This window comes from Fukomys damarensis, unplaced genomic scaffold (assembly GCF_012274545.1).
Source record: "Fukomys damarensis isolate Sample0158 unplaced genomic scaffold, DMR_v1.0_HiC HiC_scaffold_33, whole genome shotgun sequence".
Classification (NCBI taxonomy): Eukaryota; Metazoa; Chordata; class Mammalia; order Rodentia; family Bathyergidae; genus Fukomys; species Fukomys damarensis.
In genome coordinates this window covers 55,920,654-55,948,000 of record NW_022900945.1, presented here as the reverse complement: position 1 = coordinate 55,948,000, position 27,347 = coordinate 55,920,654, and the positions used below count along the sequence as shown (strand labels likewise).

Below are 27,347 nucleotides of genomic sequence, written 5' to 3'. Positions count from 1 at the left end.
GAGAGAACCGTGCACCCCTGCGCCCCTGCCAGGCGTCCTCCTGTACTCTGAGGCCTCCCCTCGGCCTTATTCTCCTGCTACGTCGGCCTTTTGGGCTTTTTCTGGCTGCTTGGAAGGAGAGGGCTGCCTGGCTCTGTGAGGTCCTTTCAGGCTGTGCAACAAAATTTAGCTCTGGCCTCTTGTGGCGGGTGCTCTGAGGCCCCTGCCCAAGCCTTTGTTGGGGATGGAGCTCTCTGTCTCCAGTCCAGCTGCAAGCACTGGGCTTCAGCCCTGGCCAGGCCTTGGGAAGTAACTTACCACAGACAAGGTGGTGCACTCTGGAGGCTGAGGCAGGAGGATCACTGAGAGTTCAAACCCAGCCTGGGCTCCATGGTGAGTGCATGCCCAGTCTGAACTACACAGCCAGACCCTGTCTCGAAAGAAAGGAAGGAAGGAAGGAAGGAAGGAAGGAAATTCCCTTAGCCCTACATACCAGGCTGCTGGAGTCTCCCTTCCCTGTGCAGAATTTCAGAGATCCCAGTGGCCTGGGAACAAACAGGACATTTCAGACCTCGGCAGGGTACACGGATGGATTAGAAGGCCACTCAGACAAGTCCAGTCCGGCCGCAGCTGGAAAAGGGCAGCAGCATCAGCGAGCTGCTCCAACAGAGGTGGGGGCAGTGATCTCGAGACGGCTGTGGGTCAGGATGGACACCTGCCAAGGTGCTAATGATTTGGTGTCATCAGTAGTTCACAGTCTGCCCCCGCGTAAACAGACATGCTCACCAACATCTGTGTGCCTCAAGACAGTTGGTTTTCTTCACAACCAGAAAACCTACGTGGCCATCTAACCTTCACCCCACCGGTCTCCCCCGGCAGACACAAGTTTCTGTGCTCTGAGCAGCACGTTTTACAGCGAGAACCAGGGAGCACGGAGCCCTACAGCATCGGCCAGCGTCAGGCAAGCTGGTGATTGGAGTCAGGGAGGTGTGACAACAGCCGCTGGCCGCTGGGCAGGGCTGGGAAGGACCACCCTGCCCAGGCAGGTTTCTCCCTAGAGAGCCCTGCAGCCCAGCTCCTGCCCTGCTGACCCAAAGTGTGTCCCGTCCCGGGCATTCCTCACCCCTCCTCTTGCCCCCACCCCAACCTGTGCTATTTTCCTCTTGCACCCCTTTCAGCCACTGTCACTGCCCCATTACATTTGTGATCCGCCCCTTCCCACTCCCTGGAATGGACCCGACTGCTTCCCCGGCAGGCGCTCCGGCAGAAGAGGGAAGGGGGAACCGCGACCCTGGCCAGCCCCCCCCTCGGGGACCCAGAGCAGAGCTGGGGTGCTGTTCCCACCCTGTGTCGCTAGCAGATGCTACGACAGAGTGCCTGGAGTCACAATTTGCAGAACCAGCTGGAGGGGCTCGATGGGGTCCTGCAAGCTCACAAGTGCAGATGTCGGGAACAAACCACTGAGATGTCTCAGTGCTGAGAACACGTGACCCCATGGTCCCACGGGGCCCCTCAGGGCCACAGCCACCCTGCCCGTGTTGCCCACGGCACTCTGGTCAGCTCCCAGCTGTTTGGTTCCTTCCTTTTCTCCTCCATGCCCTTCCCCTCCCCGCCGTGAGCCACTGAGGCAGGAAGGCCTCTCTCTTTCCCTCCCTGGCACTGAGCAGGGATCCAGGTCTGCGGGGACGACAGAACCCCACAGGGCTGGGTGAAGACAGTCTGGCAGAGTGAGAGTCAGGGTGGTGATACAGAGCTAACAGTTACTATGCAGCACTAGGAATGCCAGCTAGTCTAGTCCCTTCCTCTACACCTGGAAAACCATTAATGCTTTAAGCAGGTCAGCCTGCTTTACAGGTGTAGAAATGGGGGCTCAGAGAGGTAGATCAATGCCCCTGCATCATCTTCAGGAACTGGCAGGGCCAGGATTTGAACCAGCAGCCTACTTCAGTCTGATCACCAGTCCTCGACAAGGACTGACTCAAAAGGTAAACTGATGCAAGCTCCCTGAAGCACGGGTCTTTATATTTTCCAGAAGAGACTCCTGATAGAAATAGAACATGTACAAAGAGAAAACCAGCACAAGTCAGAGCTGCAGACAGCCAGGTAGGAAGGGGACAAAAGACCCAGAGGAGCAGGCAGCCCTACCACCCTGGAGGGTCCCTGTGTGCCCACGCTGCTAGGGGCACACAGCTGGGAGCCTCTGAGCTGAGCAGTGAACACAGGGAGACCTGGCCACCAGGGCACAGTCCCAGGACAGGAGGTGGGGCTCGGGCATACTCGAGACCACGAGCGTGATTGTAGGGCACTGCTGGAGCCCTGATTACTGCAGAGCAATGACTCTCCACTCTGCTGCACTGGAGGATCAGCGGGGGAGCTTGGAAAAACCCTGTGCTCAGTGCCTCCCCACAGCAATTAAATCAGAGTCCTGGGGGTGGAGCGAGGGCACAGCCTTATTTTAAAGATCCCGGGGTGATTTCAACGCCCAGCAAATGTGACGACCACTGCACCATCCCTCGGTCCCACTGAGCACAGCAGTCTGCCTCCACCCTGGACGAGGCTGTGAGTGGGATCCGGACGAGGCGTGCTCTCCTCCCCCGCCCGCTGGGCCCGGCCGGGCCACCCCATGGGCTCCTGGTGCTTGGTTGCCCAGCTCTTGCTCCAGTTCCTGCCTTGCCCTCACCAGCCAGGTGACTTGGGCCCGTGACCTATGTCCACGCCTCAGGCTCCTCGTCTGCAAGCAGGGGTTGTAATGGACAGAACCACACCTCCCACAGGTCCCTGTCCCGATCCCCCGAACCTGGGAGCGTGTCACCTGGCAAAGAGGAACTAAGGGTGCAAGCAGAATTAAGGTCACTGATTAGCTGACTTTAACACAGAAAGATTGGCGGGATTATGTAATCACAGGGGCCCTAAAAGGGGAGAAGGGAGGAAGGAGAGGCCTTGCCTGAAAGACTCCACTGGCACCTGACGGCTCTGAAGATGGAAGGGTGGGTCGCGCTGGACACTGCCAAGGGGGAAGGACACGGGATCCCCCGGCGCCTCCAGGAAGGAAGAAGCCCTGCCAACACCTGGAGTTTGGCCGAGTAAAACCCACTTTGAACTTCTGACCCTCCAGAAATGTAAGATAATAAATTCAGGAGGTTTCAAACCACTAAATTCGCAGTAATTTGTTAGAGCAGCAATTAAAAGTGAAAACAGGACAGATGGGAATGAACTGGGGGTAATGTGAAGACTCAACAGGTCAAATCTGTTCACTGTGGTTAGTACTGTGCCTCATGCTCTGTAATTACTAGCTGCTCCTCACCCTCCCACGGCGGAGCTGCCACCTCCTGAGGCCAGGCAGCTGACGCGGGGCTGCCCACTGTCTGCCATCCTGAGGGAGCCAAGTGGCCCCTTGCCCTGGGGGTCAGCTGCTTGCGTGCTTCTGCGGCATGGGTCTGGGCAGGGGACTGGCCAGGCTATGCAGTGAGGGCAGGAGGCCCCCTAAAGCCCCCGATTTCCAGTGATATGGCACCAACTAGCTCTCCTGTCCCTGACTATTCATGAGAAACCAGGGGTGGGGCCCATGGGTGGGACGGGGAGGCGGACCCAGGCTCCTGGCGCTCTTACCCGGCTCTCTAGGCTGATGCTGTCCACATGAGCGCGTAGCCAGCCTTTGAGCTGATAGAGGAAGAAACAGATCCCAGGAAACTTGGCAATTCACCCTGGTCAAATCTCAACAGCAGGCAGATTCGGACTCTCCGCTCCAAATCTAGAACTCTCCATGTCACATCGTATTTCATTTTCTTTTCATAAAGTCCTGATTAATATTTCAGATGTTATCGATTTAATCCTGGGAGCAGGCGAGGACAGCTGGTACTGAGTATTAATCTGCATTTTCTCCTTCAGAAGTGTCAGCCATAAAACACAGAAGCTTCGAAAACCACAAGCAGTGAGAAAGGGTCTGGAGGAAGCCGCTGTAGTACACCAACCTGGTGTAAGCTCAGGGTTGCGGCAGTCGCAGCGCTGCGAGCCTTGGGCTCCTGAAGGCCAGCGGCAGGCAAGGGACCAGGCAGCCCCCACTGCGCGGCCGGTGACCTCCAGACCGGGAGCCCAGCTGACCCCGAAGGCCCGGAGCAGAATGCGCGCCGCTTCACAGGCCCTGCCCGGCTTTCCCTCTGTCTTCCCAGAGCGCGCAGAGTCAGCTGCCGGACCAGCCCTGTCAGTGCAGCGCTTAAAGCACACATGTGTGCACACTTAAGTCCACGCATAGCAACAGACACCACGTGCTCAGATACGAAAGATGGAAAAGACTTAGGTGAGCAAGAGAAGAGAGCCAGAGAACATACACCGAAGGCAGTCAGGCAGGTTGACCGGCGGCCCAGAGGCCAGCAGAGAACTCTTGACCCCTCAGGCTGGCGCACCACCCTGGGTGAGCTGCAGGGGGCGCCTCCTCCTGCGGCCCACTGCAAACCCCAGCTCTCTGTGCAGGTTGGTATCCCAGCCAGGCCCTGGGCGGTGGCCCTTCCCAGCAACTGGCCAGAACTGGCGCTGCAGGGCTGAATCCTGCAGCAGGTGAAGGGTGTGAGCCCCTGCCTGTGCAGAATCTAAATCCCCCAGGCTGCCGGGAACAGTGTATTTTTAGGAACAGGATCTGTCTGGGAACAATAAGAGAAAAGCAAAATTGTGACATCCTAAGGTTTTTGTAAAGTCTGATTGTCGCAGCTCCTGCGAAGGCCTGAAAAGATCTGACGGAGCAGGACAAACCGGGGCTCCCCACAGGCCTGGCTCGGGCAGGGGCCGTCGGTGAGATCAGGAACCTCGGGGTTCTGGGCCAGCGTGCTGTTTTTCCTTCCTGACGCTCAAGCAAATGCACCAGGTGGTTGCCATCTTTAACCCTAATGATGCCCCAGGAGGGAGGTTTTGAAACATTTCCCTAGCCTGGTCCTGCCTTGGAGCCAGAGCAGGTGCTGCATGTGTGAGGTGGGGGGGGAGCAGCCTGGGCCACAGGTGCACATGCTTGGCCCTCAGCCCTCCCACACCGGCCCTGGACGCAGGTGATGGTCTCAGTCGTCAGGTGATGATGGTCTCAGTCAGGTGATGGTCTCAGTCGTCAGGTGATGATGGTCTCAGTCAGGTGATGGTCTCAGTCGTCAGGTGATGATGGTCTCAGTCAGGTGATGGTCTCAGTCATGCACAAGGCTCCACCTCACAGACACCTGCCCCACCGCACCACCCACGACCAACCCTGGACCTCAAAGAGTCAGCCCGGGCCGTTCGGGTCGGACACACGCCTGGTCTCTCCTGACCTCACTCACCCTGCTCCAGCACCCTAGCTCTCACTTTCTACTGCTCCTTATGGCCCTCTGTCCTCACCACTCCCCGGAATCCCTGGGGATCCCCCATGATTCGCAGCTGCTTGGGCAGACCCTCTCCTGAAGCACAGACCCAGCCACACTGCAGGGAACGCCGCCTGGTGGAAGGGTTTGCAGGGCAGCCCTGCAGCCCAGGCGGTAAGGATGTGCATAGCTCCCATCAGATCGCAGGCCTGGCGAGGGCAGGAGCCTGGCTGCCCCAGGTGCCCGGCCCTGAGACCTTCAGTAACTCGGTGCTGTAGGAATTAGTCACCTTTTGTCCTGTCCTCAGGGGAGGTGGAGCACAGTTGCTATTTCTAACAACAGCAGGAAAACAAATATCACCCTGCCCTCCCCAACCCTGTGCACACAGACACACACACAAACACACACACTGGTAGGAATTCCCCTTGTGCTCCGATCAGTAAGGTTTCTAGCACGTTCTAGCAAGGGGAGCAGTGGGGGGACCTTGAAGAGCACTTGGCTCCGGGCCCTGCTGCACCAGCAAGGTGAGGGGCAGGGTGCATGGCAGGAGCACAGCAGGCAGGTGCAGGTCTGCAAGTGGCCTTGCGGTGCCGGCACAGCTGTGAGTGCACGGGCTGTGGCTGCCCTGCACCTGGCGGCCATCTCGGCACAGCTGCCCGCTGGTCCCGGCCACAGCAGGCAGTGCCAGACCCAGCTGGGCAGGGGAGCAGGCAGGTGTGAGGGCCCCGGCGCCCTCCCATGACACGAAAACCTCCAAAACACTGCTACAGCCCCTCACCGGGTGGCCAGCAGCCACTCTGCCCTTTCATTTCACAGTGGAGAAGCAAGGAGGCGGACCCCGGCGGCGGCTCTCCCAGGGGACTGGGGACTCCTGCTAGACGACCGCTCGGCTGGACGAAGACTTGGAAATCCTTGAATTTCTTCCTCAATCCCTGCCCCAGATTCACTTTTGGTTCCCTGTTTGTGCCGTGGTCTGGACCAGGCTCCCATAGTCAGGGTAGTCAAGGTCACCGCGTGTGAGGGACAGGAGGCTGGGAGCCCACTGCTGCTCTCTATTCAGTGCTCCCCAAAGACTCCCACTCGTGGGTGGGTTGTGAAAAGTGGGGTCATGGGCCCACAGCTCATGCGCTGTTAGAACCTGTGCACTTTTCTCCACCCGGACCCACTGTGCCTGTCTGCCTTGGCGCCTGCCAAGGACGGGCTGAAACAGGACCAAAATAAACCCCTCCTGGGAGCTGGGTGCTGGGTTTGATGTCTCGGGGGCACTGAAGTGACTGAGACAGGCCCCAAATAAATGCGTGCTGCTGGGGGAGAGGCAGAGAAGCCGGGCAGACCAGAGCAAAAGGCTCCAGGGACACAGGGGAAACTGAGGCAGCCGAGTGTGGGTCTCACCCAAAAGCTCAGGGTGCAAGCAAGGATGGGAGAGGGGCAGGTGCTGGAGCCCGGGGCTCAGTGGCTCAGAAGCAGGGGAAGGATCAGGCAGGAGACACCCCCAACCTTTCGGGAAGTCGCAGGCCCTGCTGCCCACAGCTGTAGCAATGCAAGGAGAGGCGGGCAGCACTGTGCACAGCCAGTAGTGAGGGTCCATGTAGCACCGCCCCATGGACAGAGAGACCAGGGCCCTGGGGCGGGCAGGGCTGGTGCAGAGACAGGAGCCAGCCTTGCAGGGAGGGTGGCAGGAGACCAGGGAGTCCTGCGCCCCCTTGCAGTGCCTGGGAGGAGAGGGTACGGGAGGGAAACTGAGGAGGCTGCAGCCCAGGCAGGAGTCAGCGGTGGGACCAGCAGGGACACGGGGACTCTAGGCAAGCTGGAGAAGTAGGAACCAGCCCTGAGCGGTGGGGGGAGGAAGCGCAAGACCGCTTCAGGCTCCCCAGCAGCCAGGCCCCGAGGGACAGAAGGCAGGAAACCGAGTCATCGGGCCTGAGACCTCTCGGGGGCTCTGTGCCCGTCCTTGGAGCAAGCCTGGGACCCAAAGGGAAGACAGTGTGTGACAAGGGGCTCCAATAGGCAGTGGGGCCACCGCAGGCACAGCAGAAGCTGGGAGTTCCTTCTGGGTGCAGCTGGGATGAGGCTTCAGGAGCAGTCGTGTGAGGGGCTGTTCGGCGCTGGGCTCTAGGTGCTACCTGTCTAGAACGAGCTGCCTGATGCGTCCCACTGAGGCTGCTTCCAGACACAGCTGGCAACAGGGGCAGGAGAGCTGGAGGCTGGCGCTCTCGCCCGGAATCAGGAAGCAGGAGGCTCCAGCAGGCTTTTGAGACAGCACCCTGGTGTGAGCCTCTCCCTGCCCCTCACCAGCCTGGGACTTTGGGCACGTTGTTTACCTTCCCACACCTCGCTGCCTTGGCTATAAGATGGGGCTGATAACGGAATCCACCTCACAAGGCTCCCAGGAGGAACTGAGCTGCCCGAGCAGGGACGTCATCCCAGCACAGAAGCAACGGGAGCTCCGCTGTCACCACGGGGGGTTGGAGACCCTGGAGCCGGCCCTGTGATCACAGCTTGCCGGGGGTGTTAGGGGTCCATCCAAGGGGAGGTGCTCAGGAGCCTGCGTGAAGCAGCCCACCTCGCATCCCGGTGTGCACATCGCTCACAGAAAGCGAAACTGGCGGTTCGCAGACAGATGGGGGTAGCTCTTGCATGACAGCACGGATATATTTAACGCTACTAACTGTACACTTCAAATGGCAATGGTTGTGGCATATATATTTCATCGCTGTTTTTGAAGAAAAGTTCAAATGGCAGAGTCACGGCTTGGTCCCAGGTCTCTGCCCGTCAGCCCAGCGTCCCTCATACATGCAAGCGCACTGAACGGACCGTACCCTTGAAACCAAAGACAAACCAGGACAGTTCAGATCTTCCCCTAATCTGATTATTGGATTTTAGAAAATTCAAGCAATCGTGACTTCACTACCTTTACTCTTAAAAAAAGGAAATATCACTCTACTAGAGCCTTGCCCACACAAGCTAGAATTACCAGAATTTCTGTGGTCGTTGTAAAACATTCCCCCAGTGCTGTGCGTCCAGAGGGGCCCTGGGTGATCGATCGGAGGGCTCTCTCTGGATTAGCAGATTAATCCACTGCTGAGGTCACCGCCCAGGGCTAGGGAGGATGACAGACGGACGGACGGACAAGACTCTGTGGAGGGACCTGTCCTGGGGACCAGCCTGGTCCTGGCCCGCCTTCTCTGCGCTCTCCCTCTCTGCTTCCAGCTGCCTCTGAGGAGCAGCCTTCCTCTGCCACCATGGAGCCCGCAGACCTCGGAAACCAGGAGCCAGAACAAGCCGTCCTGCTGCATGGCTCGCGGCAGGGGCTCTGTGCCACAGTGGAAAGCTGGCACAGTAGCGCGATGCCAGCTGTACAGAAGTCTCCACGTGCTGAATCGACAGTGCTTCCCAGCTCTCCTTTGGAGAGTCAAAGCCTTGCCTTAGAATCACTGAGCCCCACCATATGCAACGGCCTTCGGTGGGCACCCCAGGGACGGACAGAGAGGACGGGAGCCCACTGCTCTTGCCATGCTGATGACCAGGCTGAATGTGCATGGAACTCAGTGGTGCTGTCGAATCAGTCTCCAGGCAGTGGGCTCAGGAGACCGTGAGGGGCCAGACACAGACGGGGCGCTGATGTGCAGCCCACATGGAGAACTACAAGCACGGAGGAAAAGCTCCTCAGTAAAAAAATATCAACAGCAAGACAAATGGGACGGAGTAAGTCACAGACACGCGCACTGGCACATTCTGAGAAGCACTACTGTTTGGGAGAGCCAGTCCCGAATATCCCGACCATCCCGACCGTGACATGGAGAGGGAGAGCGGCCACATGGATGGAGCTGGAGGTGAGAGTGGAGGAGGGAAGTCCCATCTTGCCTTAATTACCCTGAAAGGCTGGGGCAGCTGACCAGCTTGTATTAATGAGGCTTGAGAGGGGTCCCCTTTAAACCTGAGGGTGCCTTTCTGAGGTTTACTCCCGGAGCCAAGGCTCAGCTGGGTGGGGTGGGAGCCAGCTCTGTTTCTGGGCCGCAGGAAGGGGCGAGTCGCTCAGCCGGTCCCCACCAGGCTCCTGACGGACGTGGACTGTGCTGTCACCCACTCAGCGGCTCCCTCAACCTTCCCTCCCTGTCACTAAGCAGCCTCGGCCCTGTCAGAAGTCCTGCTCTACAAAGCTGAGGCTGGGTGGCGAAGACACCATCCCAGCCCACACGGGCCAGTGTCCCAGGTGAAGGGGCAGAGGGGGCCGGCTGCAAGCCCCTGAGCTGCTGCTGCCACAGTGAGGACATCACAGTCTCTGTCACTGAAAGACACAGCTGCCCACCTCAGCCAGCCGGGTGAGGCCTAGCGTGGTTTCCATGGCAACACGGAGCCAGGTGGAGGCAGCAACCAGCAGCGGCGCCTGCCTTGAGCCAGCGGAGGAAGAGTGGGAGAGGAGGAGACGTCTTCCCACCCACAGCCATGCCCCCTCCAAACGCCTCTCCTCAACGCCCTTCCCAGGACCTGGAGCTGAGCTGCGCTGGGTGACTTGGGGCGGGGCCTCCCAGCTGGGGCCCAGCTCTGCCCACCTGGGGCAGAGACCTCCCTCCCTCAGCACCCCCACACACGCCAGGCCAGGAAGCAGCAGGACGCAGGGTGACAAAACCAGGGGCCCACAGCAGCTGAGAACCAAGCCTGGCATCCCCATGAGCAGCAAGCAGGGCTGGGCAGAGAGGTGGTGCCTTCATACCCAGGCAAGGGGCAGCAGGCAGCAAGCCCTCCGTGAGGCAGAAGGGGTTAAACCAAGTGTTTAAATATTTAGGAATTAAAACCACAATGCCACACAGACTTCCCCGGCTGGTGGGTAACCATGGCAATGCATGGCCAGTGGCAGATCTGAGAAGTAGAGGCTGGGACGGAGGCTGCTGACAGCATGGCAGAGAGAGCCCCAGGGGTGAGGCCAGCACGGGGGACACCCGCTGGGACCCCACCCTCTGGCCAGAGGCAGCGCAGTGGCTTCAGGTCAGCCTTCCAGCCTCCTGGAGGCCGGAAATAGTCTGCCACCCCTGCCCCGGGGCTGCTCATGTGATCATGATTGCCAGCCAGACTCTCAGCTTCGCTGTCCCCACAGCCCTGGAGCCTGCCGAGTGCAGGGGCCCCAGGAGGCAGCGGGTCAGGGCACCGCAGGACATGCAGCCTCAGCCGGGCGTGGAGTCACCGGTCAGGTGCGTACCCTGCTCAGCAAGGGTGGCAAGAAAAGGTTCCCAAGGGGCAACTGCACAGAGACCTGCGAGTCGAGAAGGTGAAATCAGCAGGCCTAAGGCCTGCAAATCCGGGAACACGGTCCCCAAAGTGTACACAAAATGCAGTGACCGTCGCTCCCAGGACACCCACCGAAGCCGTGCAGGCAGCAGTCTGACCGTGTCGTGTGGCTCCGAATGTTGGGCCAATGAGGGGTGTGGCTTCTCCTGCCTCCTCACTCTTCCTTCCTTCTCTTGGGCCCAGAGGCACAGGCGGACAGGAAGGACATGTCCTACCATCTCCTGTAGAGTGAGGGATCCCAGGACAGGGAGCCGGGCAGAGGCTGCCATCCTGAGCGTCTCTGTGGAGTCGAACACCTCAGCACTGGAGCACCCGAGCACCCCCTCCACTGACTGTGCCCAGCTTACGGAGCTGACGGACCAGGCCAGGCCTGCAGCTTCTGCTCTCAGGAAGGCAAAGTGGATCCATCAGCCGGCCAGGACCCGACCACCCTCAGGAAATGTCCCTCGGTGCCTGCCAGGAGGACGAAGGCCCCAGCGGCCTCCAGCTGCCTTTAGGACAAACACAGCTTCCTCCTCTTCCCTCACTCCTCTGAGTGCTCCGGCCACTCTGTCCCCAGAACACAGCACCTCTGTCCCTTACACAGGTTTGGGGGAAGCACCACATCCTCCCTATGGCCACACTGGCTCACATACTTCCCGGTCCAGGGTGCTGACCCCGGACACACAAGGGGGTCCAAGGACTAGGACAGGAAGGTTCCAGAGGCCGGCACAGGGCTGAGTCATTTCTGGATCTTTGATGCCCGACACAAAGTATCGCTGGTGGACGCTTGGTTCCCTGCCTTTACAGGCTACACCAGGACAGACTTGCTAGTCCGGAGAAGCCACGGAGAGCCCTGCTGTTCCACCGTCACTGGGCACCAGGTCACGCCCAGCTGCGACTGGAGCCCAGCTGTTTACAGGGGAGGGGAGAGCAGGCAGAGCACGAGCCAGGAGGAAGATGTCCCTGACCGAAGCTCGTGGGCCCTGCCTCGCAGCACCCTGGACCTGGAGACCACATGCTCTGCACGCCAGGAGCACCCTCCGTCTCCAGGTCGAGCACCCACCGCAGGCGCCTGTTACATGGAGCTGTCTCGTAAACATCATTTGTGTCGCACAATATGAAGTAATTTCCCTGCCCGCTGAGAACTCTATTGGTATTTCATAAAATCACCCTCTTCTGTATACCTAATAAGCGAAAGTTCTCCTTTTCCTTCAGGCCCGTGTGCTTTGAGCTCATGTCTTGTCACTATCCTGATTTGCCCGGGTTTGAAGAAGACTGGAGAAGCCTCCAGAGGCTTAGGTTAGATCTTGAGGGGATCGGCACCCCAAACAGGAGTGGACCCCCTTAGATCTGATCGTCTGTAGGGCCTATTCACGGGCAGGCACTGATGACCTCTAAAATCTCCATCCAGGCACCACAGGATGTGGATTCTGCCTCTGCCTGTGCCCCCAGGGCTTGAGCCGGGCACCTTCCCTGGGCCCCACCTCCCGCCTGCCTGCTGGACAGCGGTCTCTCCCCTCCAGGAACTGGGCCCCCGCTGTTTCCTCTTCCTCTCTCCTGGCTCCTCCACTACCACCTGTGGCCCAGTGGTGGCGAACCTATGGCACATGTGTTGTTTTTTCCAAACTAAAACACTGTTGGTGCTTTGTGCTGAACGAGTGGGTTCGGGGTGCCGTTCGGGTGCCCGTCTCTGACAGGTCCACCGTCTGTTGGACTTCCTCCACTCACAGCCTCTTACAGGAGTGGCCTGCAGAGGGCCTGGAGCGGGGACAAGCACATGCCCTGGCTCGCTGCGCCCCCCTTCCCGAAGCTCCTCCTCAGGCTCCTGGGGTCCTCTTCCTCCACTCACGCTCACGGCCCCCACAGTCTGTCCTGCATTTCCAGCCGCACCACTGCCCGGGCACATGGAAGCTCCCCAACCCCAACTCAGCACAGACCCTTCCCTCCCACCCGGGCTCCTGCTGTGGCTTTGGTGTGAACGAGTGGTTCTCTCGCAACTAAGTCACCAAGCAACGGGCAGACTCTTCTCTCCGCCTGAGACAGCTGTCCTAAGTGCTCCTCCTGTCCCTCAGTTGTTCGGCGCCTCTCCAGAGCAGCCCTTGGCCTGTCCGGGTTAACACTTTCCTCGGTTCCCGCACAGCCGCCGTCACCGGGCTGTGGCCTCGTGCTTCTAGATTCTTGTACTGCTGGCAGCCAGCCCCGTGCAAAACGCCGGTCTGGTCCCCTTTTCCACCCGGACGCCTCTCAGTTCCCACCGCTTTGCAAAGCCCCTCACCCAGGCGAACAAGCCCCCAGCGGCCTCGGCCCTGCAGAGCAGACCCGCCCCACTGCCAGGACCTTGTCTGAAGCACACTGGTCCACTCTGCAGCTCCCTTGTCACAGCCTCTGTCTGGAGACCCTGCCGGGCAGCCAGACCTGGTCCAAGCAGAGGCATTTTGCGTATGCTCTCGAACTGGCTCTCTGCTGCAGCCCTTGGCCACAGGAGCGGTACCAGGCCCCATTTCCCAGAACACAGAAACTGAGAGGGTTTAAGGGACTTTCCGAAGGCTGCCACACCCACGGAAACCGGACAGAGAGCAGGACTGAAATGAGGCAGCTGCTCTGGAGATGCCCGGGTGGCACCAATTAGAGCCATGGGGGTCACCGGGGTTGGGGGCTTGGAGAAGCAAGAATATTTCAGGGTTTGCAGCCTAGAGAGCTGGGTGCTGGTCTCAGGCTCTGCACAAAGTACAACCTCATTAAACACAGGATAAACAGCGCAGAGCACTGACCAGGCGGGCTGGTCATCAGAGCAGGTGCAGAGGGAGCAGGGGGAGTAAGAACACTTCAGGCTTTACACACTGAGCTGGGGATGTGGGACAGCATCAGGAACCCGAGTCTTCCTCCTGGGGAGAGGAGGCTGGAACCGCCACTCTGGGAGTGTGGGTGACAGCAACACCGTGGGAGTGAACAGCCTCCAAGGCAGGGCACGACTTTCAAAGTTTTAGTAAATAAACCAATTGCATTGTTTTGTGCTCATTTCTTACCAGGACACAGTCTTCAAATGCTGTGCTCCAGGAGAAGAGGAGAGTGAGGCAAGAGAAAGTCTCAGTTGCTCTCACTGCCGAGAGACACCACAGCTTTGAGGATGGCCAGTTTTTCTGGCTCAGGTTTAGCCCCCAGTCAGCTGGGCCCAGGCAGGACGCGGAGAGCCTTGTGGAGGAAGACTGCTCACAGCGTGGCTGACGGGAAGCAGAGAGGCAGGGAGAGGCGGGGAGGCCACACACCCTGGCCTCTCGGCTGAGCCTGAGGCCTCAGAACCGTCAGCCTCCAAAGGTCCCAGCTGCGGCCAGGTGAGGCTTGGGGGACACCCAGATGCAAACGCAGCAGGGTCACCCTCAAATGACAGAAGTGACCACAGGTGCTTTCTTTCCCTGCTCCAGAGGCAGAACTAGTGCTGAGGGAGAGGCCGGGGCCGTCTCCCCACACAGAAGGTGGGTGTTCTAGGCTCTTGCTGCCCAGCAGAGGGACAGCCTCCCTGACCATGGCGCTCAGAGCCCAGCAGGGTCTTGCCCAGGGTGGGGGTGATGTGTGCAGCTTGCTCCCTCCAAGACTGAAAGGCTGGCAGCGGGACAGGATAAACAGGCAGAGCCCTGGAGGGGTGGCAGGTCCTGAGGTCCCTCCCCCTTGAGTGGGTTAAAGTTCTCATGAGAGCTTCACCCAGAATTCAGTCTTCCTCTTCCAAGGAACCATCTGGGAAGCACAGAGCCACGATCACCAGACCCACGGCTCCTTGACCTTGGACTTCGGTACAAATTTCTACTCTTTACATGTGCCCAGTCTCAGGTGTTTTGTTATAGCAGCAGAAGCTGGCTTAAGGAGAGGGGAGCAGACTGAGTTACCTCTGGCAACCTCCTGGCCCTGAATCTCTGAAGCTTTTAGCCAGAGCTGGCCGGGAGCCACCCCGCAGGGTTCTAGAATTCTTCCCCAACAGCACAAGTCATCTAAACTAACAACACAAAGAAATTCTGGTCTAGAAGGGGCCCCACACACCCTACACTCGCGCCACTCTGAGCATGTGCTAGGGCAGGGCTGGGGCTGCCTGTGACCAGTGGGGATGGGGAAGGGCAGAGAGTGTCCATCCAGCTCCTACTGAAATTTAGCCGTATGACCAGCAAGTGTCATGGGTTGGGGAAGCAGCGAGCATATTCTCCACAAAGCCCAACCTCACCCCCAGGAGGAGACAACCAGGTCCTGTGTTGGCAGAGCTAGCCTGTCCGCAGAGGAATAGCCGCTCCCTCCGCGCTGCTGGGCCACCACACCTGAGCTGGGGCCTAGGACCGAAGAGGCCCAGACTACGGCACACTGACGCCCAGCTGTGCAGCCCAGACGTCTGCCCGTCCGTCGTCTGTCTGTGTGTTTTGCAGGGCCTCGCACACACTAAGCAAGCGCTGCAGCACCAAGCCACACCCCAGCCCCACCAGATGTTTTGAATCCTCCGCCTTTTCGTTCAGAAATGTGCTGCAGACATCTGTGCTTTGTCAGACACCGTGGGTCCCTGGAAACGCAAGATGAATGACAGGATTGTCCGAGGCGGGAGGACACTGAAAACTACAGCCTGGCCGGTGGTGCACACCAGAGCACGCCTCCTCCCGCTGCCAGCTGGCCCCACAGAAGAGCCACAGCTGCAGCGAGAACGGCACAGGAAGGTGGAGGCTGGGCCACGGCTTCCCTCAGTGACGGGGCTGTAGGGAGGCAAGGGACTGGGTCACGGGAGCTGAGAGTGGACGGAGCCAGGCAGAGCAGGAGGGAGCCAACCTCCTGCCAGGACTGGGCAGTTGTGACAGTGACCACTTGACTGGCCTGAGTGGCGTGGGGTGAGGCCCGGCCAGAGAGGAAGTGACCGGAAACGGACCAAAATTTCCATTTCGTGAAACCCCACTGAACTCTACACTGTTCCCAGCTCCCGTGCTGCAAGTGGAGAAACTGAGGCCCAGAGAGGTTGTTATGGGGCTGAGGTCACGCAGGAGGAGGTGTCTAGAGTCACCATTCAAATTGTGAGTGTTGGGCTGAGACTCATGGCCTGGAGGCCAGGGACCGGGTTAAAGGCCACGGTGCTGTCCAGTTCAGGCTCTAGGATGGACGCTGCCTGGCTTCCTCTGGACTCGGCCCTCTGAGCACAGCCTTGGTCCGAACACTGAGAGCTGGGCATCTGGACTAGTGTCCTGTGGTCACCACACACTGAGGCCTGCCAAGGTGACCCCGCATCGAACCCTCTGCAGCCTGCCCGGCCACCTCAGCCTGACTCTTGACCAGAGGTCTCCACTGTGCCACCAAGACACTGGGGAACTAAAAGGCCTGGACCTGCTGGGCATGCTGGCACACTTGGGCCCCACCTCCCGCCTGCCTGTCGGGCAGCAGTCTCTCCTCTCCAGGAACTGGGTCCCCACTGTTTCCTCTTCCTCTCTCCTGGCTCCTCCACACCCGCCTGTGGACCAGTGGTGGCGAACCTGTGCCGTGTTCAGGTTTAACTGCAGTATCGGCGCTTTGCGATGAAGGAGTGGGTTTGGGGTGCTGCTCTATTACTGTGCAGGAGGCGGCACCTACCTGGACTTCCCGCGTGTGATAGGCAACAATCAGTCCCAGCAGGATGACGGTGGACAGGCTGATAAGGCATTTCAGGGCCAGCGAAAACATAGAGTCCTGTGGAGACACAGACGGAGGATCAGGGAAGGCCAGCCAAGGGCATCACACCATCTCCGCGGGGCAACAGCCGACAGCCCGGCCCTCCTGGGGCCACATGGGGCACAGGCTTGGCCAGAAAAGCCCTGGCCGTGCCTGGGCCGGCTGACTCTGAACTCCGCTCAGAGTCTGTTTCCATGGATTAGACCGTGGCTGCACTCACGTGAACCCTGCCTGGCGCGATGCATCACGTTTGCTAGCCCGGCTCCACTCTACTTGCTGATGTTAATTTAGAATTTTTGCCTCCCTACTCATAAGTCATGAGAACATAATTCTTTTTGTGCCACCATTATTTGGTTTAAGCATCTACATTATGCCAGCTCAAGTCTCTGTTTTCTAATAACTGGAAGCAGAGAGTTTCCAAGTCCCTTCCATCTCTGACAATGCAGAGTTCTTTTAGGAATGAGTTGAAACATCCTGGCAGCTGCAGGCATCTCCTGGCATAAGCCAAGGGCAGCAGAGGAGCAACTGGGAGAGGAAGAGGGCCCAGGGCAGGGCAGCACGGGCCCTGGGGTCCCTCCGGACAGGGAAGGGGCCTGGAGAGCCCGTTGCCCTGTGCCCCCAGGAGCCGAGCTCTCGGCCCATACACGGAGTCTAACATCTCACACACCCACCGGGAGCTGTGACCTCGGGCCATCACCCCGTCCCTCAGCGCCCTGTGTGCCAGATGGAATGGCACCATATCCACCTCCTGGGGCTGCTGTGGAAACCACAGGAGCTAGGATGCGGACAGCCCTCGCTGCGTCCCACCGGCCGCCATCACTGCTTGCTTCACAGCATTTGCTTGGGCTTGGGGAGTGGCTCTGCAAGTCTGCAGAAGCTGGCTCCCCGTCCCAAGGAAGACTGGAGCTGGGCCTGAGCAGAGGCAGCAGAGAGACCCAGATGGCACCCCAAGGCCCGTGCCAAGCGGTGCCATGCCCGGTCCTGAGGTCTTAGGTGGCCCTGGCTGCTGCTCAGACCTGTGTGACTTCCGCGATGAGCAGGGTACACAGGTTTTATACCTTTGTTCTTGATTGTCTGCAAACAGCCCTTGCCTCTGTCCCATGATAGACACCATGGTGGAGGCCCAGAGGGGCTTGGGGCTTGGGCCGAAGTCCACACCAGAAGCACTGCCCACGTCCCCGGGCCACTCTTCAGGACACACGTAAGAAGCACACGGGATGTCCTCGGGCAGACCTGGCTGCTCACGGGGACCAACGCCCAGTTATACTGAGCCCAGAGCTAGGGTCAGGTCCGTCTTCTGTGGAACAGCGGCTTTGTTTATAATGATGTATTTTAAAACAACCTAGGAGAGGAAAAGGGTTCCCCGGCATAGAAGTGCGGGGCGTTTGAGGAGACAGAAGTGTTTGTTGCCCTGATGTGATCATTGCTCAGCACGTGTACAGAATCACACGCCATATCCCATAAAGACACACGGATACCACGCATCCATGCAAAGCATTTCAGAGGCAGGGTGAGATTGATTACCGAGTGAGGCCGATCGTGGAGCTGGGACAGCCCTGAGGGAAACGGCCCCACAACGGGCCAGAGAAGGGCTCAGAGGCAGCTATGAGGTGGCTGAGGCCTGCAGCGGAGGGACAGTGTCCAACAGGGCCTCGCTGGAGGAAGAGGAGCCCAGGGACTTGAACCCAGGACCTCCGGTGACCAAGCCCATGAGCTCTTCCACCTGCTGTGGGCTGAGGCAGAATGAAAGCAACTCTCCCTGGTTTCAAACAACGTCACAATTCATTTCCCCGATTCTGTTATTGAAGACCACTTTGTGCCAAGGGCCAGCTAGCCTAGGGACACACGGAAGAATGAATGAGGTAACTCGTTCATTCACTCACGCTTGCGCAATTTCAACCACTTCTCCCTTCCTGAGCACCTACGAGACAGCCAACAGCGTGCTACGTGGGGCTCCTGCAGGCCAGAAGCTTCAGGCCTGGATTACACACCAACACCGGCTCCCTACCCAGCCCAGGGCACCAGCCTAGGTCTGGGGCAGGGGTGGCTCCAAGGTTCAGCGCCCATCTGGCAGGTTGGAGCCTGGGCCTCTCCCTCTGGCCTCTTCCCTGCCTGTGGTCCAGGGCAGAGAGGCCCACGCTCCCTCACTGAGCAGGCACGGCCCACAGTCCCAGCGCCCGAGGCCACTTGCCACCTGCACTGCTTTCCCGAGACTGGGCTGGGTGGGAGAGAGCCCCTGATTTCGGGCACAGCTGCTCCAGGAGAGCTGACCCTCCCTGGGGACGGCCCAGGGTGCTCCCGCCGGGGGGACCACCACGCTCTCCTCAAAGGGCTCTGAAGGCGTCTGGGGAGTGTCACGCCCACCCCGGGAAGCTTGGGATCAGCTGCACATTGCAACCTCTAATTTATCTCTTTTGGCAGAAATCAGAATCTAATAATTCTCATCATTTAAGAGGAAGAGGTGAAGGGAAAGAGGCCAGATGCTGTCTTTTCTGCAGTAAGCCTCTCCCCTTTGTCCTAAGACTCAAAGCCTCTCCACTGAAAGGCTTCTTGGTTTTGGCCAGGACACTGCCTGGCCATCTGGCCCATGGCCGGCCATGCTGTCCTGTGCTGGACCGAGGGAACTCCGGAAGCCTCAGACTTCCTGCGTTCTCCATCCTGTCGATAAAAGTAAACCATCGTCCATCTTGCGGAGCTGGGACAGACGTCAAAGAACTCGGGCTGGGCCAGGAATGCTCCCCACTATCAAAATGCTGGACTCCCATCTTTCCTCTGCTGCCTGACTCCGGGAAAGCTGGAAAGTAATGTGGTGGCCACAGGGGCAGTGCGGATGACTGTCCGCCACTCCCCACGCCCAGCTCCCTGCCAGCCGAGGGGCAAAAGAGGCCCTGGGAACCGGGAGCGAGTCTTGTCTCCTCTGTGACTCAGCTTCTCAACGAGGAGTAACAACCCCTAACACCCAAGGGTGCACAGGAACTACATCCGCCTGGCGACGGTCATCTTTTTAGAGCCATTTGTTCTGAAAGGCCCAAGAATATTCAAGTGATTCATTCAGCTTGAAACCATTCTGTGACGGAACACTATGCAGCCCCCAAAAAGACACTGCTGTAGAGAATATGTGAAGGGTTAAGAAAGGTTGGTGATGTGGTACTGAGTGAAAAACTGTGACCTCAAACTGTATCTGTGCTATAGTTCCAATTTTGGCAGCAGGGTGGGCGTACTGTGGATTGAACCCAGGACATTTAGACTGAGCTGCATCCCCAGTGTTTTTTGTTTTATTTTGGGTCAGGGTCTTTCTAAGTTGCCCAAACTTGGCTTGAACCTGTGATCCTCCTGCCTCAGCCTCCCAGAAGTCTCAACTCACATTTTTAAAAACTTTTTTTAATGCCAAAAGACAGAAAATATGTCCAATATCCTGCACTACAGGAGATATTTTTCCTATGATTGTTTTTCTTTTCTCAGATTTTTAACAATGAGAATATACTATTTTTATAATAAAAGAAACTTGTTTTTCAAACTCTGAGCCCCAGACCCCAGGAAGACCTCTGCAGACGGTAACTGGCTCGATTCGTGGCACAGCACAGGCCCTGCCCTGGGTGGCTGTGGGAGTACTCGAGGCTCCAGCCCGCCTCCATGATGAGGTAAAAGATGAGAGGCACCAGCCTCTTCAATAGGCTTTCAGGGCCAGGCTTAGTGGCACACACTTGTAACCCCAGCCCTCAGGAGGCTGAGGCAGGATGATTACTGTGAGTTCGAGGCCATCCTGGTTTACATAGCAAGACTGTCTCAAAAAATCAAAAACCAAAATAAATAAATAAAAAGTGCTGCTTCATTGCTTGATGCCAGCCCCACTGTCACACTACAAAAGTCAACTGCTCGACTTGCAGCAGGAGACAACGCTCCACCGAGAGCACCCGGAGCCGGGTGAGGGACTCACACCCAGGCCAGGTGACTGCTAGCATATTGTTCCCCTCCCAGTCACAGATTCTGGGGAGTAAGAACACTTAGACTGGGACCCGTAGCTCCCTGGATGCCCACGTGTGAAGAGGGGCATAGGAAGTGTTCCTTGGAACCACTCAGCGGTGCCCTTCTGCTTTTACCTGACGTTTCCTGTGTGCTGAGCAGGTGCCAGCCCAAGAACAGCCCCGCACGCCCCACCTCAACACTCACCCATCGCACAGTGAGGTCAGAAAGCCCGCGATGCCCTGACAGCCCAGGCACTGGGGGGCCAGAGAGCTCCAGACCCAGAGTGGCCAGACTCTGCCGCGGGCAGGCTCCTCTGATTGCTGTGCTCCACCCCGGGGACGTAGGAGCTGTCACCCCAGCAGACCGGCTACACCCACCCACAGGGGCTACATGGGACTCTCCCACCAGGGCCGGAGGTCAGGGCTGGTCCCGGGAGCTCCCCAATCAGCACCGCTCTGGGCCTGAGCCAGCCCACCCAGATCTGGGTGACAGCCACCTTCGACACCTGCGGGGCAGGGGCAGCACAGCCCTGGGCTGCGGGAAGTGGAGACTTTCCCACGGGTGTGGCCAACAGGTGACAGTCAGATTTGACCAGGCCAGCTTGGATCCCCAGACCTGCTGCCGCGGCCCTGCAAGCCCTGCTCCACCGGTGGGTACGGAGTGTGCTTCCCGGCACCTGAGCCAGCCACGGCTCCAAAGACAGCCAAGACTGCAGTGGTCACCGTAGGTCTCCCCAGAGACCTGGGACTCCGACACTGCAAGAAACAGGAAACTATGCTTCCAGGCAGCCGGGGCAGGGCAGTGAACCGAAGTGAAATAGGAACTTGAGAAAAGGGCGTGCAGGCCCCTTCCTAACCAGGCTGACACCCCGGGTGAGTGTGGGTGCGTGTGTGCGCGCGAACGTCCACACACAATGCTTCCCATCACTGGCTGGAACCCCCAAAGGTAAAGAGGCAACAGCATCAAGAGCCTGTACAGCATTCACTGAATGAAGGTCCGCTGTGCCTTTTTGACATCCCTACATTTTGTACATTCAATTTGTGAAATAATTGATTTAGGAATCTTTCCTGTTTAATAAGGTCAACTTTTCCTTCAATTTCATGGAGAGGGTCCAGAACTGATTGATAGTCAGCGCTAGCTTAACGCTGCGGCTGTGGAACGCCTGTCCTAATTAGACACTCTTGCTAATGAACGCCACGCGGATGAAGCCGGCCCCTCCACCACAGCACCCGTCCTCCGGGGAAGCCTGAGCTTCTTCCTCTGCCTGGGGCGTCCACACCAGCTCCCAGGCCTGGGGTCTGCGTCCCCCTCGTCCCCTGCCTGTCTCCTGTGACCTCGGCCTCTGCCCTTTCCCCTCGGCCTCCTCCCGCTCACGCTGCCTTCCGCCTTCCAGCGACATCCCAGCCCGGCGCCTCTCCCTGGGCCTCCCTCTACCCACGGTGCTGGGAAGGAGACTGAGACAACGAGGGACCCCAAAACTCATCCTTTTCCACACAATGTTCAGACTGCAGCCAAACACCCATTCTCTCGTCACACAGAGGAGACAGCAGGGAAACTCCGCCGCCCTGCATCCTGGGCTGTTGAATGCACCTCTGATGTTAGCATTTGCAATTGCTGTGACTTACAAAGCTGTCCCCATGCATCCTGCAGGTCGTCTTGGGCTCGTCCACTCGCACTGCATGCCCTTACTGGGCACTCCTGGAGTGCCCACGGCTCCCCGTGCCTCCAGCCACACCTGCTGGGCCTGAGTTCTGCCCAAGGCCACCCAGGCCTTCACCCCAACAGCTGCCTTCTGTAACCCATCACCCCTCACCTCTGTGACCCTTGCCGCTGATCAGCAGACACCTCTGAGGGCTTGGCACTGCTGCCAGGCGGCAGGCGGGCATTTGGAGCTGTGAAGGCCCAGAGCATGGATGGAGACAGATGACCTCCCTGTTCCAGTGAGCAGGGCATGGCAAGGACTAGGGCAGGCGGCCCAGGAGAGGCAGCTGAACCTGCACTGTAAGCCCAGAGGCACCAAGAGCACCTTCTCCCAAAGGTGCTGCTTCCTGGGGAGCGAGGGAAGACTCTTTCTGTCCAGCACCCCCACCCCCCAGTAAGAGTTTAGCCTAGAGACTGGGTCCGAGCCCTGGCACCTTTCCCACCTTCCTGCACCCTTGTGAGGCCCGGCTGTGTCCTCACCGCTGACCCCAGGGGCTGCCGAGGTCGCTTTCCTCACCACCATGCACCCAACACCCTTTGTGTGGTGCGGGTTCCGGCTCCCCTCCTGGCCCACAGCTGAGGAGCCTTGAGGCCTATTCCGGGTGACAGAGAACTAAGGCTAAATCAGCACGTTCTCCTCTCAGCCCCAGGCCCCACAAGGGCATCACACGCCAGGTGACCAGAGCCCACAGGAGTCTGACCCTCAGCTGTAAGCTTGGGGCTTCCGAAGCTCCACCCTCCTCACTCACCACCTCTGCCCGAGGTCCTATGCCCGTCATCTCAGCACACTATCGGGGTGCCCAGCACCAGGAGCCCCCTGGCCTGCTGCAGCCACGCCCATCCTAAGTCTGTCCACGCCTGGTATGCGTCCCGTTGGCACCACCTCACCTGGGGTGGCCAGGGCACTCGCCACAACTACTCCGGGCACCCACTGACCAAAGTGTAAGCCCCAGAGGGCGGGACATTTTTATTTCCCTTCTTCCCCTTATGTCCTTGTGCCTAGAGTACGGCGCAGCACCCAGTGGGTGACGGCTACTGCTGCGAGTCAGTGCGATTGGCTTAAGCGACGCTTGGAGATTCAGGAAACTCACACTTCTAGGTGTGTCTGGGGGGCTGCGTGGCCCTGGCCGTCTTCGGGCCTCTGCTTCCTGGTGCCGAGTGGAGCACTTTCGCCCCCAGGCCCTTGCAGCATGGCACCTGTGCCTTGGAGCGGGCAGACCATGGACTGACCCCTGAAGCACTAGGCCAGAGAAAGCCCTCTCTGCTGCACACGGCACATCCTCAGTGTTGTATCGCTCAAACAGAAAGCTGCCGATACTCTAGGCCAGCAAGTATCAGTGAATATCGAGTATCAGAAGGAAGGGAACAGACTTTAGCGATGTGCCGGGCAGGTCGACACCTCCATTCCAAATGTCTGAAGTCACCAGGGAGAAGATCAAAGCAGCAAGGGGATCCTCCACGCGTCACCAGCCACACCGTGCCCCGGTGAGAACCCCGCACAGGCTGGAGACACAGCGCAGAGGCCCAGAGGGGTCGGCACAGTCCTTGGGCAAGGAAGCTGGGGAGGCGAGACTCAAACCTTGGCTACTGTGCTTCGAATCTCTGTGCTGTCTGGCTGTCAGCATGGAAGGAATCGGCCAGCACAGCAATCACCCAGCACCCTCCGGACCCAGCCTTCCAACGGGACTGATCCTGTCTCCCCAGTCCCTGGCAAGGACCCAGCTGTGCCAACATGAAACCTCCGCAGCTCAGTGGCATGACAGGGAGCGACCTGAGGTCAGCACTGGGGCCTGTGTCCTCCCGTGCACCTGGTCCAGCCTGAGCCGGCCTGAGGAGGACAGACAGGAAGTGACTGCAGAGCGAAGGAAGCCAGTGGACCGACACTCTGGCCTGGGGCATTCTCTGCAGCCCTCTGCTTGTCTCTTCCAGAAGGAGGTAGAGCCTGATGTGTGAGGGACATCAAGCAGCTAATGACAAGGACACTCGGGTCTGGGCAGAGGGTGGCCTCGTAATGTTGAGTGAAGCCAGGAGGGTTGACAGTGATACCAATTAGGAGGCAGTGACCCTCCCCAGGCCCTGGTTCTCCAGCTGTGCAGTGCCCCAGGAAAGCACGGAAAGGTCACTTGGGAGACTGCGCTCCCAAAGTATCAGGTCACCTGGGTCACCCCTCCGGGCCACCAACACGATTTCTATTGAGAAGATGGCTTCCTTTACAAGGTCAGGGCGAGGGGCTGGCACTTCGTGAATTCTCTGCCACACGCTCGCTTGTGACTTATTTTCCTGCCCCATTTACGACACTGGCAAGGGTTCCATGTGTCCGATCAAGTTTCCCTGCGTGGGCGCCCGTGCCGAGCCCTGTGACGCGGGAGGTGGTGGACGGTGGGCTCCTCCTCGGGGCCTTCGCCAAGGTGCCCACTGCTCTGAGGGGGAGCCGGAGCCGGCTGCGTCGGTAGGCACGCGGCAAGTGTGTGTCGGGTGAATGGGTGTGAGAGTAAACACGGCCTCCAACGGCTGAGCTCCCTCCAGAGGCAGAGGAACCGGAGCAGGCAGCAGCTGCCCAGGCCCTGGAGCCCAGCTGATCTCGGCCCTGCCCTGGACAACTCGCTCGAAGCTCTGCGGCCACGACAGTGACACATGTGACCCGTGAGGCCCCTCTGACGAGGCCGCACAGACACACCAGTAACAGCAGGAAATGCTTGGCTCTTCAGAGCTACGTTCACAACCTGGCTGGGTTCCTGGCTAGCACGGAACCAGGACAACCCACCTTGTCCCGGGCTAGACCTCCGTCTCCCCATCCCAGCCCAGCTTCGCCCCGCGGGGCACACCACACCCCAGTCTCCCTGGAGGAGCCTGCTCTGCGCATCTCTGGGCAGCTGTGCCTCAAAACAGAACACTGGCTGCATCCACTGACAGCCACAGAGGAGCACGTGTTAATAATGAAGCCAGGCCCCCACCCTGGGCACCTCCAACTCGCCCACCCTCTGCCCTCCCTCCAGCCCCGCCTTGTGGGCACCAGAGGCTGCCTGGGGACAGAAGCGATGCCACAGCCCCACCTGTGCCTCCCAGTTTCCGCAGAGGACGCCGGGGTGGGGAACGTGCTGCTCCCACCTGGTGCCAGAGGCAGATCCACAGCTGTGCCCACAGCAGTCAGGTAGGTGATCCCAAGCCTGGCAACACTTGGGCCAAATGAAAAAGTTTAAGATGCCCAGAAATCACATGTGGGAGGAAAACAGACACCTGGCAGGTGTACAGACTCCTAAAGGCTGCTCTGGAGTTTCCCAGATAAAGAGCAGCCCAGGCCGCCAGGAGTTTCTTGCATTCTGGGGCAGCACCGTTTCCCCTCCACTGCCGCACCACTGGTCTGACAACCGTGTAAGGCAGTGCGGCCTCCACCCAGCGCCGGCTTGGCGGGAAGGGGCCGTCCACCATCTGAGCCAACAAGCGAAGAAACGGAGGTCGGAGGAAGGGCTCCGTCCTGCCCACAGCCACACAGTCACAGAACCGGAGACTCTGCCTTGAGTCCTCCAGGGCTTGGCCTGTGCTTTCCCCACACTCCGTTCTGCCGCCACCACCCGTGTGCCTGAGAACGGCCCGTCCCAGCCCTTCTCCTGCCTTTGCAGGTTCTCCCTTCAGAGCCGGGGAAGGAGCCTTAACCACAGCTCACTCAAGGGCAAATGGAGAGAAGACAATCACCTACTCCAGGTTCTCCGGCTTCCTTTCATTGAAAAACACAAAAGCTTAAACATAAATAAAGGGAAATGGTCTGGAAAAATAACCAGTTGGCATGGAACAACTGGCATTTCAGTGCTGCATAAGAAGAGAAAAGAGTGTTCCTCAGGAGCTCAGCAAAGCCCTGAGTTGTTAACTCCTCACTGCTTGGCACCAGCTCTTCCATTGTTCTGATGTTTGGATGACGTCAACAGAAGCAAGAGGACAAACAGAGGCCCCCTCTCCCTCTCTCCCTCTCCCCCTCTCCCTCTCCCTCTCTCTCCCTCCCTCTCATTGGCTCCCTGGCACCAACCTGCTTATCTTTACTTTCAGTGCCCCGATGCCAGCGATGGGCACCACACAAGCCCTGTCGTGGCCCACCGCCCAGCGAGCTCATCCATAGGCCCAAAGGAAGGCTGGGCAAGGCCACGGGGGCTGCTGGCCTATGCAAGGACAGAAGGCACAGGCCTGGGGTGCAGGCCGGCAGGGATTCTCCGCTCTTTGGTGCACTTATTTTACCCATTTCGTGCTCCAAGAACTTGAGACATCCCCATGTCCAGGCAGGTTCTCAGTCTGCCCTCACCGGGCCAAGGAAAGCAATCACAAGGCAGGAGGCCCCCCTGGCTCCCCCGGGAATGTGTTCCTTCTGGGAGCTCTCTCCAACTCAAACTCTGAGGACCTTGAGTCTCTAGGTCTATTTTCACACAGCATCTCAGGGGATCCTCCTCAAAAGAGATTAGTGTTCTTACTTGACAAATGAGGAAACTGAGGCACGGACTGGTTACAGGCTTTGCCAAGACTGTGCGGCTTGGGAGTGGAGGAGCTAGAACGTAAATGCAAGCCTTCTGATTCCAAGGCCAGGACTGGAAAAGTCCCGGGGCCAAGCCCCTTCTGAGACCAATGCCCACTCCCCCCAGGTGGGGGCACTGCTCCCTTGTCCACAGAGCCACAGAGCACCCTGCTCCCGCCAGCTGTCCTCCATCCGCATGGGGTCAGCCGTGGAGGAATCAGGCCAGACTACGGCCATTGCCCTCTGTAACAGCTATTAAAGGAAGCAAACCTTCCCCCTCGCAGGCCTGCCTTGAGGACGACCACACCGTGAATGTGCAACTGCTCTAGCGGTCGAGGGCTCCTGAGAGCGAGGACAGGCTCTGCACAGGGTGACGGTCACCTGTCAGCCCAGGAGAGGCCAGTTCGCGCCCGTCCCCTGTGTGGTTGTTAATAAGACAGCGATCATCAGCATGCTGCTTTCCAGCGCGTCCCAGGAAGCACAATCGCCCCGTGCGCACAGTGTTGGCTGCGGCAGATCTGAGGGAATTGCCCCGCCCGCCCCCTGCCCGTCTCCAGAGCCCACTCCCACCCAGCAGGGGGAGGGGTGGGCTGCAGAGTGGCCACGAGCAGGCCCTTTGCCCATCCTGCCAAGCCTGGCTTGTGAGCAGGCGTCACTTTGCCAGATCAAAGCAATTATTAGTAGACACTGTTTTTAGCGAGGCAGCACGTGTGCCTGGACTGACTGCAGTGACATGTCGACCCTGTAAGGTTTATCCCGTCAGCTACGGACAATCACAGTCATGCGCACAGCCTGCTTAACCCTCGGTGGCCCAGCTTTCCCGTGCAGAGGAGGCTGTTGCCATGGAGAGGGCTGACTTTCGGAACACATCTGCCACAGAATCACTGTGTCCTGGCCGTCGGTGTAGAGCTTTCCTGTTTACAAAGCTTTTTTTTTTTTTTTTTTTTTTTTTT

At 58.8% G+C, this 27,347-nt stretch overlaps 1 protein-coding gene across 2 annotated transcripts in view; it reads right to left on the bottom strand.

The window, feature by feature from the left end:
- Positions 1 to 27,347, bottom strand: part of LOC104876049 (small conductance calcium-activated potassium channel protein 3) — a 125,131-nt gene that overhangs the window by 70,755 nt on the left and 27,029 nt on the right. For both annotated transcript variants that reach the window (XM_010643921.3, XM_010643923.2), the window contains exon 2: positions 16,152 to 16,247. In XM_010643921.3, coding sequence (XP_010642223.1) covers positions 16,152 to 16,247 — 96 coding nt within the window. The remainder of the gene's footprint in view (positions 1 to 16,151; positions 16,248 to 27,347) is intronic.